Genomic DNA, 12,353 nt, shown 5'->3' on the forward strand with positions numbered 1-12,353 from the left:
AAAAAACAATCCAATATGAAAAGAAAAGGGTGTTAAAGGTCAGTTTAGATTTTTTTTTTTTTTACAAAGTTTTAATTTTATGCACGATGAATCATCAGAAATGCAGAAATAAAACGACAGAGGTAGACGCAGGACGGGGTGGGGGGACAGAGAGAGGAAGAGAGAGGAAGAGACAGGGAGAGAAAGGAAGAGACAGGGAGAGAAAGGAAGAGACAGGGAGAGAAAGGAGGAGGAGGAGATAGGGAGGGAGAGAGAGGGGAAGGAAGAGAAAGGGAGGGAGAAAGAGGAAGAGATAGAGAGGGAGGAAGAGGAAGAGAAAGGGAGGGAGAAAGAGGAAGAGATAGAGAGGGAGGAAGAGGAAGATAGAGAGGGAGGGAGAGAGGAAATTAGAGAGTGAGGGAGAGAGGAAGAGATGGGGAGGGAGGGAGAGAGGAAGAGATGGGGAGGGAGAGTGAGAGAGAGGAGGAGATAGGGAGGGAGAGTGAGAGAGAGGAGGAGATAGGGAGGGAGAGTGAGAGAGAGGAGGAGATAGGGAGGGAGAGTGAGAGAGAGGAGGAGATAGGGAGGGAGAGTGAGAGAGAGGAGGAGATAGGGAGGGAGAGTGAGAGAGAGGAGGAGATAGGGAGGGAGAGTGAGAGAGAGGAGGAGATAGGGAGGGAGAGTGAGAGAGAGGAGGAGATAGGGAGGGAGAGTGAGAGAGAGGAGGAGATAGGGAGGGAGAGTGAGAGAGAGGAGGAGATAGGGAGGGAGAGTGAGAGAGAGGAGGAGATAGGGAGGGAGAGTGAGAGAGAGGAGGAGATAGGGAGGGAGAGTGAGAGAGAGAGGAGGAGATAGGGAGGGAGTGAGAGAGAGGAGGAGATAGGGAGGGAGAGTGAGAGAGAGGAGGAGATAGGGAGGGAGAGTGAGAGAGAGGAGGAGATAGGGAGGGAGAGTGAGAGAGAGGAGGAGATAGGGAGGGAGAGTGAGAGAGAGGAGGAGATAGGGAGGGAGAGTGAGAGAGAGGAGGAGATAGGGAGGGAGAGTGAGAGAGAGGAGGAGATAGGGAGGGAGAGTGAGAGAGAGGAGGAGATAGGGAGGGAGAGTGAGAGAGAGGAGGAGATAAGGAGGGAGAGTGAGAGAGAGGAGGAGATAGGGAGGGAGAGGGAGAGAGAGGAGGAGATGGGGAGGGAGAGTGAGAGAGAGGAGGAGATGGGGAGGGAGAGTGAGAGAGAGGAGGAGATGGGGAGGGAGAGTGAGAGAGAGGAGGAGATGGGGAGGGAGAGTGAGAGAGAGGAGGAGATAGGGAGGGAGAGTGAGAGAGAGGAGGAGATAGGGAGGGAGAGTGAGAGAGAGGAGGAGATGGGGAGGGAGAGTGAGAGAGAGGAGGAGATGGGGAGGGAGAGTGAGAGAGAGGAGGAGATAGGGAGGGAGAGTGAGAGAGAGGAGGAGATAGGGAGGGAGAGTGAGAGAGAGGAGGAGATAGGGAGGGAGTGTGAGAGAGAGGAGGAGATAGGGAGGGAGTGTGAGAGAGAGGAGGAGATAGGGAGGGAGTGTGAGAGAGAGGAGGAGATAGGGAGAGAGGGTGAGAGAGAGGAGGAGATAGGGAGGGAGAGTGAGAGAGAGGAGGAGATAGGGAGTGAGAGAGAGGAGGAGATAGGGAGGGAGAGTGAGAGAGGAGGAGATAGGGAGGGAGAGAGAGAGGAGGAGATAGGGATGGAGAGAGAGAGGAGGAGATAGGGAGGGAGAGAGTGGAGGAGATAGGGAGGGAGAGAGTGGAGGAGATAGGGAGGGAGAGAGTGGAGGAGATAGGGAGGGAGAGAGTGGAGGAGATAGGGAGGGAAGGAGAGAGTGGAGGAGATAGGGAGGGAAGGAGAGAGTGGAGGAGATAGGGAGGGAAGGAGAGAGTGGAGGAGATAGGGAGGGAGAGAGTGGAGGAGATAGGGAGGGAGAGAGTGGAGGAGATAGGGAGGGAGAGAGTGGAGGAGATAGGGAGGGAGAGAGTGGAGGAGATAGGGAGGGAGAGAGTGGAGGAGATAGGGAGGGAGAGAGTGGAGGAGATAGGGAGGGAGAGAGTGGAGGAGATAGGGAGGGAGAGAGTGGAGGAGATAGGGAGGGAGAGAGTGGAGGAGATAGGGAGGGAGAGAGTGGAGGAGATAGGGAGGGAGAGAGTGGAGGAGATAGGGAGGGAGAGAGTGGAGGAGATAGGGAGGGAGAGAGTGGAGGAGATAGGGAGGGAGAGAGTGGAGGAGATAGGGAGGGAGAGAGTGGAGGAGATAGGGAGGGAGAGAGTGGAGGAGATAGGGAGGGAGAGAGAGGAGGAGATAGGGAGGGAGAGAGAGGAGGAGATAGGGAGGGAGAGAGAGGAGGAGATAGGGAGGGAGAGAGAGGAGGAGATAGGGAGGGAGAGAGAGGGAGGGAGAGAGAGAGAGGAGGAGATAGGGAGGGAGAGAGAGAGAGGAGGAGATAGGGAGGGAGAGAGAGAGAGGAGGAGATAGGGAGGGAGGGAGAAAGAGAGAGAAGGAGATAGGGAGGGAGAGAGAGAGAGGAGGAGATAGGGAGTGAGGGAGGGAGAAAGAGAGGAGGAGATAGGGAGGGAGAGAGAGAGAGAGGAGGAGATAGACAGAGAGAGAGAGGAGGAGATAGACAGAGAGAGGGAGAGGAGGAGATAGAGAGGGAGAGAGAGGAGGAGATATGAGGGGAGAGAGAGGAGGAGATATGAGGGGAGAGAGAGGAGGAGATATGAGGGGAGAGAGAGGAAGAGATATGGAGGTAGAGGAAGAGACAAGGTAGGAAGGGAGAGATAGGAAAGGAGAGAGGTAGACAGAGAGAGAGAGAGAGAGAGAGAAATAGAGACGTCTTTGGTGTTAGTCTTTTAAGGCGCACGTGTAACGTAAGATACGGTTCTTTATTCAAAACGTGCAAAAGTTTCATTCGATGATGTTATTTGAAATTTGCTTAATACAAGATTTTTTGCTTTGTTGGAAGGCATTTCAATTTAAATTTGAGCAGGAGAAATTACCTTGATGGGAAGAGATTCTCCAAATGGCTGATGGTGGTACAATCCCATTTTTTGTACAACAAGACAATCCAAGACATGAGCTCGGGCGTTCTGCCAATGAACCATATTTCTAAGAAGCTTTTTGAAGCCAGTTGTCATGTCACCAGCGACATTATACGAATAGAATGTTATCTGCAAGAAAGAAATGTATGCATCAGAACATGTCATGGGGGGGGGGGTGTACACACGCACACAAATATTATTTATTATTTTTATTTTACTTATGAAACAGTAATCTACGAACATGCATGTTTCGAGATCATATCCCTTGTCATCGTAGTTTGACAGTTTCTAGGAATCAAACTTGAGACCATATGTATTATAGTCTGGAGCGTTAACCGTTATGCAAGAAAGTCCGAGATCATTTTACATGTTATTTTTATCGCTTTATAACTTATGTAGATTCTTTTGTTGATTTTTAAACATTAACACAGTTAAATAAGCGTCTTCAACCTTGAAGATTTGTTTCGTTAGAGAATCAACCATATTTTGTTTGGACGTAAACAAATATTATTTATTATTTTATTTTACTTAGACAGTAAAATAAAATAAATATGTTTACATCCAAAAATATGGGCGATTTTTTTTTTTTTATTACATTTTCACCCCAAACAAGGCACATTGTCACTTTTATGTAGGGGGCTACTATCAGGGGCATAAGCTAAAGGGGTACTATGTGGGGAGTTGGGCAGCAAGATGTCGGTTCACGTTACACTTAAACTTCTGCATGTCAGTACAGTTAGGGAAGCAGGGACCTGGAATGGAATTCCAGAGTCTAGCGGTTCTGGGGAAGAAACTACTGGAGTAGAAAGATATTTTACATCTAGGGATCTCTACTGTGTGGAGGTGGGATTTAACTGTCTGTTGGGTTTGTCGAGGGTGTCTACATCGTGGGGGCACAAGTTCTGCAGTTCGTCAGAGCATTCACCATTAAAATACTTGTAGAACAGGCAGAGGGATGCAACGTTTTATTGATGGGATAGAGGCTGAAGCTTAGATGCCAGTTCAGAGCCTATCAGATCGGCGACTCTCTAGGAGTGAGAGACTAGCAGCAGATGCACCAGCCCAAATGTGACAACAATACTCCATACATGGGCGAATGGTGGCCTTATAGAGATACAGGATACTTTCAGGTGTCAGTAGTTTTCTAGCACGGTAGAGAGAGCCTACCTTTTTCGCAGCGGACCTACTGGCAAAACAGTACGGCAGCCATTAGCAAAGGAGAAGCTGGCAGAAAAGGAAATAAGCCAGAAGAAACTACTGGAGTAGAAGGCTCTCTTACATCTAGGGATCTCAACTGCGAAGGGGTGGGATTTTTCTGCTTGTCGGGTTTGTCAAGGGTATTTACGTTGAGGGGGTACAAGTGCTTGCAGTTTGTCAGAGCATTCACCGTTAAAGTACTTGTAGAACAGGCAGAAGGATGCAACATTTCGTCGATGGGGCAGAGGCTGAAGCTTAGATGACAGTTCAGGACCTATCAGGTTGGTGACTTTCTTTTGAACCTTGTCCAGGAGCGAGAGACTAGTAGCAGATGCCCCATCCCAAATATGACGACAATACTCCATACATGGGTGAAAAAAATCTTCAACGTTGAATACGTTTATTAATGGTATAATCATTTAAAAATCAACAAAAAAAAAAATATATACATATATATATATGTATAACCTCTGGCCTTGATGGAGGGGAGACTAAAACTTGCTGATATGGTTTCAAATGATCTGAAATAGTAACAACGGGAGACTTAATTCCAAATACTTCTCATATGTTATATCTGGTTCTCAAAAAATTGTTTTGAAAACCAAATGTTGTTTAGTGGTACATAAACTTTATTACGTCGCCTGACGAGGACTTTTGATCCTTACGGACCAATTGTCTGAAACATTAGTGTTGAAGATGCCCCTCCATAGGATTAACGGACTATCTCATGACATGACTTCCGGTATCGAGTACCGGTGCCTGGCAGTCTGAGATTGGTACACGACGAAGCAGGTCGTGTGCAAACGCCCACAGTTGAGAAATGGTATTCTCAACTCGCTTTGCTTGTAATATGAATGTGAATACATGTTTCGTTTCCTCAAAAATCCTGTGTTTCCTTTGTTTATTACCATTTAACCACAAAACAATTAGCATGTTCGGTGTAGCAACTATGTAATATTTGCCTATATAAATAAAAATATTATATATATATATATATATATATATATATATATATATATGAGCAAACAGTTAATAAAACATGTTTAAAAAACACTTTGAAATGAGTTAAAAACATATTTAATCTGAAAAGGAAACACTAGATAAGTGAATAGTCCTTAATCCGCGGAGTTTCGAAGAAATACTTTCCTTCTCATCAGAGGGTAGGAATTAGCAAAATGCAGGATCGGATTTTGCATGCAAAAGTATTTGATGAAACAACAAGTAAGTCAAAGATCTTACTTGAAAACAAAAAAAAGTGAAGCAGAGGGAATATGGTAAAGAAAAAGGTGATTACACACGAATGGATAGTCTGGTGGAAGATAAATAATCCAGTGACGGTAAAATCCAAATATATAACTTCAAGAAAGTTAAATGAATTTCTATATGCACAAGTAAAATCCAAGGAAATCCCGTAATTGGAAGAAGATGGACCATAATAATCCTAAGGTAAACATCCATGGAAAAATTCACAAAAATGTGTACAAGGAAAAAAGGAAAAAATTCCAATAATATTAATAAAAGAAAAATAAGATATGCTTTTCACTCTACTGCCGAGACATAAATTTTTATTATATATATATATATATATATATATATATAATTCAATCGAGAATTGACTGCGTAATAATAAATGCGAAATCTGCATGAATTAAAACATATTTAAGCAAATGCCGTGCTCCCCCTCCTCCCCAGTATATAAATAAAATAATAAAAAGAAAAGGGGGGGGTTAACTTACCGTTTTATCGTTGATGAGTAAAAGCAGTAGATGCTGTCTTGGCACAAACAGAGGGTGGCATTTATCGGTTGGACTATTCTCGATATTCGTGCTGGAACCACTTGGAAGGTAGGGGCTGAAGCGCAGTTCTCTATGAGACACTAACAAAAAAATTTTTTAAATAGCACAAAGTGCTCAATACATATGTAGAGCTTTTATTCCTTTTTTTTTTTTTTTTTTCATTTCCTTCATCTTTTTATTTTAGGGGGTGGGACATCCAACCAGATGTCTGACATTGACCACTATTTTATAGAGTCCAACAACCAAGAGATCTTTTATGCATTCTAGTCGTCCCTCTCAGTGCAATCTTTTGTATCTCACTTGCACTTGGTTCACCGGGTATACTTGCTAAGTACTTATGACTAATCTATCTTAAAATTTATAATTTATAAATTAATAGCTATTATTATTATTATTTTTATTATTATTATTATTATATTATCTGATATTTTACCATTATTTTCTATTTTATTTTATTATCTATTTTTTTTTTTACATAGGCATCACCATTTATCAAGGCCAAGAGGCCACTCGAAAATAAGGGTTAAAGAGTGTACAGTAGAAATTGGACAATATAGAAACCGTTAATAATGGAGATTCGGTAAATTTGTTAACTTATATGGAACGGCTCATCAAAAACTTGTTTATGTTAGACTTAAAGACAACCATATTGCAGTCAGCTGGAAAGCAGAAAAACGGAAGACAATTCCATAGGCGTGCAGTTCTTAGAAAGAAGCTTTGTTCATGGAGTCTACGCTTAGGTTACTTTCTATTTCACTTTGAATTTATATGTTATTATTTTTATTAATGTAAGTTCTATAAATATAATAATTACTAATTTAAAAAATATTTTTAATCACTTCCAATAGGATTCATTTATTATAACAAATTCAACTATTAAATAATTAGTGGTTATCTCCCTTTGACAGTTAAATCCTTTATTTTTCTATTTGAATAAAATTATCTCCCTTTGTAATTGGAATATTTCAGCTGATTTTAAATTTAACGTCAGTAACGATTTTAACTGTTAATATTATTCCATTGGCGTCTCCTTTTAAAGTGTGTATATATCAACATTTTCACGCATTCACAAACTACATTTACCATCCCAATGAATGCATTGACCCTTCCACCAGATTTTATCTTATTTTATTTTCATTTTATCTTACTTTGTTTAACAACATCAAAAAAGTAACTGCTTTCCTTTATATTTTAAATATTTTCAATATACATCTGCCTTACCTTAAAAATGCTAGGTTTATTTTTGGTGTCTTTAGAAAAAAAAAAAAAAAACACCCAATATTTTTGCTGATGAGGAGACTTTGTTTAAAAATACTATATGATAAAATTGTTGTCCAAGAATTAATGTCTATCTCAATAAAAACATTGTTTCCGAAACGATCGTACAATTTATTGATTTGGTTTGTCCTTCCTTATGAAACCGATTTTTAATTTTAATTATAAATTATCAATCATCTTACTCAATATATATATATATATATATATATGGCTACTTCATTTAGTAACATAAATTAATATATGAAAGTATAATTTTAGGCGTAAACTTTAAGTATTTATTTCAACAGTGCTCAATACATAGGTAGATCTACATAGTAAGTTATAACAATATATATGGCAAAATTAAATTTAAAATTAATAGAAAATAAATAAATAAAATAAACATACATATACATAAATAATCATATATATATATATATATATATATACATATATAACTAATATAATATAAAAAAAACAATAAACAAACAAAAGTAAAAAAAAAAAAAACACACACACACTTAACTACACCTAGGTTTAAAAATAGGTATCTACGCTCCCCGCTAAAATAAAAAGGAAGGGCTGAACCGGAGGTCAACTGGGCCTTTGTCCTGTAAGTGCCTGCTCATTGGCTGATTAGAACGGGGGCAGTGGAAACTAGAAAGCTGATTGGCTAATTAAAAACTCAATAGAACGTGTATATATAAAAACGCGAAACTAGCATGACTTCTCGCATAAGCCTGATGAATCCTAGCATGGGTGAAATGCAGAATATCCTATGTAACTTAATTGCCATATATATTTTATAACTAACTAACTAACTATATATATATATATATGTATATATATATATATATATATACACACACATAAATAACTTCTAATAATAATTAAAAAAAAATGATTTGTGCTTGTTTCATTTTTAATTTAAAAATTCTAAAGAATCGGTTTGGAATCAAAAATTAAACTATAATTCTTCCGATTTCAATACCCCAAACAGTTCTGATTTTTCTGATTCCGATTAATCGTCCCAACACTAACATGAGGAAGATCGAAGGATCGGTCGAAAATTATGTGCTTTTGAAGGAAACATTCTTGTTTTTTTTCAAAAGACTTTTTGTATTCCTACACGTCAACACACAGGAAATAGATACAGAAAAGATATAAACATTCATATATTTTCCGTATTGATTTTTTATTTATACATATTTTTATATATATATATATATATATATATATATATATATATATATATATATACACTCACACACAAATATATATAATTAAGTTTAAACATATTGAACTAAAAAAAAAACAATATATTTTTCAATAGTTCTCAATACATATGTAGAGCATTTATGAGTGAACATGTAAAAATCAGAAAACCCCAATGTGGACCAATCTACATTTTAATAATGTTACTCATTTCAGCAGAGATTCAACTTATTTTAACGATTTTATTCATTTAATAATAAAAATTATCTAAAATTTAATGCCCTAACATTTTAAAATTATTTTACAAAATAATTTTTTCAATGAGGCGACATAACTCCTATTCGCCTTCTTGAAAAAGTTACAAAGATGCTCTAAGAATAATATTAAAAATAAATAACAGATGTGAAAAATTGCCTTACCTCTGCTGGTATGACTTGAAGGACTGTCGTCTGGACAGTCTCTACCATCGTAGTGGTCAACGCAGGACGACCACTGCTCCACGTTACGTCCAACCACCACAAACTGTTGTTTCTTACCAGGAGGCACTTTGTTGTTCCAATCCACCTCAAATGATGTGTCCATGCTTCCCCGCTTTGACTAAAGTAAAACCAAAACAAAAAAAAAAAAAAAAAAAATGAAGCTAAACTAAAATTTTGCAGAAAAATGAATTTTTTTTTTAATTAAAAAATATTTCAGGTAAATTATTTTTTGCAAAAGACACAAAAAAATTAAAGCAGAAAGAGTACAAAAAATTCAGCACAATATAATTTTGCAGAAAAATGATTTTTTTTTAAATTAATAATAATATTTCAGGTTAATTATTTTTTGCAAAAGACCAAAAAAAAATTAAAGCAAAAAAGTACAAAAAATTAAACAAAATAAAATTTAGCAAAAAAAGGATTTTTTTTTTTTAAATTAAAAAAAAATGAAGCTAAACTAAAATTTTGCAGAAAAATGAATTTTTTTTTTAATTAAAAAATATATAACATGTTTATTCCATTCGAAATAACAAGCAATATTAAATGCTACTGGAGAACAAGAAGAAAATGGCCTCGATGCGTCTTTATATCTTTGAAGTCTCGATAATCACTCCAAAATAAGAAATAAGACAAAATAGTGGTAAAAACCCACCCAATAAATATCATGGTAACATTTATTAAGTGGGTTTCTACTATCATTTTTATTTATTTATTATTTTGGAGTGATTATCGAGACTGCAAAGACATTGCAGCCATTTTCTCTTGTTCTTTGGTAACGCTCAATATTACTTGTTTTTGAACCGAATACACATTTTACCTTAAATAAAAACCCTAAAAACTTACCCAGTAAGGCAGAAAAATAATCAAATCTGATAACATTTATTTATTATACACTGCTGATCCAAAATTTCAGATAACATCAAAATCTTTAGAAAGAAACCTTTTTTTAAGGATAGATTTTAAACTCTTCCGACTTAAGGTTACTAATACTACAATCTAAAAGCTTATGGAAACAAAAAACCTAATTTAATAAAAATTTAAATTTTAACAATAAATCTTTGAAATGTAGCTTTTTTTTTTTTCATAACCTTTTAAACTGTATTGGTAACCTTAAGTCGGAAGAGTTTAAAATATATCCATAAAAAAAAAAGTGTTTTTTTTAAGATTTTTAAGGGGTCTTTAATTTTTGATCAGCAGTGTATATTTGTTATTTGAACGTGGATTGTAGTAAAAACCAATAATCAATTAAAAACATGCAATCAATAAAAAAAAACAGAAATTTTTGAACATCAAACATCCTTCAAACTTTTGAAAAAAAACAAAACATGTCGACAACAGACATTTTTCAAACTTTTGAAAAAAAAACAAAACATGTCGACAACAGACATTTTTCAAACTTTTGAAAAAAAAACAAAACATGTCGACAACAGACATTTTTCAAACTTTTGAAAAAAAAACAAAACATGTCGACAACAGACATTTTTCAAACTTTTGAAAAAAAAACAAAACATGTCGACAACAGACATTTTTCAAACTTTTGAAAAAAAAACAAAACATGTCGACAACAGACATTTTTCAAACTTTTGAAAAAAAAACAAAACATGTCGACAACAGACATTTTTCAAACTTTTGAAAAAAAACAAAACATGTCGACAACAGACATTTTTCAAACTTTTGAAAAAAAAACAAAACATGTCGACAACAGACATTTTTCAAACTTTTGAAAAAAAAAAAAACATGTCAACAACAAACATTTTTCAAACTTTTGAAAAAAAACAAAACATGTCGACAACAGACATTTTTCAAACTTTTGAAAAAAAAACAAAACATGTCGACAACAGACATTTTTCAAACTTTTGAAAAAAAAACAAAACATGTCGACAACAGACATTTTTCAAACTTTTGAAAAAAAAAAAAACATGTCGACAACAGACATTTTTCAAACTTTTGAAAAAAAACAAAACATGTCGACAACAGACATTTTTCAAACTTTTGAAAAAAAAACAAAACATGTCGACAACAGACATTTTTCAAACTTTTGAAAAAAAACAAAACATGTCAACAACAAACATTTTTCAAACTTTTGAAAAAAAACAAAACATGTCGACAACAGACATTTTTCAAACTTTTGAAAAAAAAAAAAAACATGTCGACAACAGACATTTTTCAAACTTTTGAAAAAAAAACAAAACATGTCGACAACAGACATTTTTCAAACTTTTGAAAAAAAAAAAACATGTCAACAATAGACATTTTGCAAACTTTTGAAAAAAAAAACATGTTAACAATAAGTTCATAAAAGTACTGGTTGATGGGCAGAAATCAGAAGCTCACAGTATTAATGCTGAAGTCCCTCAAGAGTCCATCCTGGACCCCAACTCACTTCCTAATCTACATCAATGATCTCCCAAAAAACAGCCTTAGATCATTCATAGACATTTATGCTGACGACACTACCATCTATGGCAACACATCAAATGCCGTAAATAACCAAGTTTTCTCTGATTTTCTCACCTCCAATCTTGAGCACATGGTACAATGGGTAAAGAGGTGGCTGGTTACTTTTAATGCATCTAAAACCAAGCTTCTATCTTTACATCATGCTCTGATCCCCATTTGGCATCAATTGAAATGAATGGCTCTTGTCTTGGGGAGGCTCCATGTTTTGACAAGCTTCTGGGCATGACGTTTAATCCTGATCTGAAATGGAACATGTACATCAAATCTGTTGCCAAGGTCGCTGGGAAAATGGTGGGATCCTTCTACCGTTCCAGTAGATATCTCCCTGCTGATGCCATTTTTTATCTATATAAAAGCCAAGTACATCCAAGGATGGAGTACTGCTGCCACATCTGGGCAGAAGCTGCTAAAAACAGCCTATCCTGCCTGGACAGAGTACAAAATAGACTTCATAACTTAGTGGGGGATGCCCTTTTCTCTTCCCTGCAAAACTTTCATGAAAAACACTCGTCTATCTGAAACCACTGTCAATAATTTCACCCACTCTTTATCTGTGCCTAAACCAAAATGTAGATTCCATGAACAAAGAACAAAGCTTCTTATTTAGAGCTGCACGCCTGTGGAACTCTGTTCCATTTTCCTGCTTTCCAGCTGACTACAATTTGGTCGTCTTCAAGTCCAGTATAAACAAATTCTTGAGGAGCCGTCCCCTTAAGTAATCCAATTTACCAAATTTCCACTTCTAACGATTTGTACCATTGACTACTGTACACTTAATAACCCTTATCCTAGAGTGGTGACTCCTATGTACAAAAAAAAAATAATTCACAAGTTTGATAAGATGCATGATGCATCTCAAGAATTTCCAAATTTATGTCAGCCTAAATATTGTGAAAAATAACATGAAAA

At 36.8% G+C, this 12,353-nt stretch overlaps 1 protein-coding gene across 1 annotated transcript in view; it reads right to left on the reverse strand.

Moving 5' to 3' along the window:
- LOC145267011 (KICSTOR complex protein SZT2-like) overlaps positions 1–12,353 on the reverse strand; it is a 423,147-nt gene that overhangs the window by 60,325 nt on the left and 350,469 nt on the right. The window contains exons 53-55 of the mRNA XM_080122911.1: positions 8,925–9,102; positions 5,974–6,113; positions 2,999–3,169 (exon numbers count right to left, since the gene is read on the reverse strand). Coding sequence (XP_079979037.1) covers positions 2,999–3,169; positions 5,974–6,113; positions 8,925–9,102 — 489 coding nt within the window. The remainder of the gene's footprint in view (positions 1–2,998; positions 3,170–5,973; positions 6,114–8,924; positions 9,103–12,353) is intronic.

Source organism: Euprymna scolopes, chromosome 42 (genome assembly GCF_053919585.1).
Source record: "Euprymna scolopes isolate OS-2025 chromosome 42, ASM5391958v1, whole genome shotgun sequence".
Lineage (NCBI taxonomy): Eukaryota > Metazoa > Mollusca > Cephalopoda > Sepiida > Sepiolidae > Euprymna > Euprymna scolopes.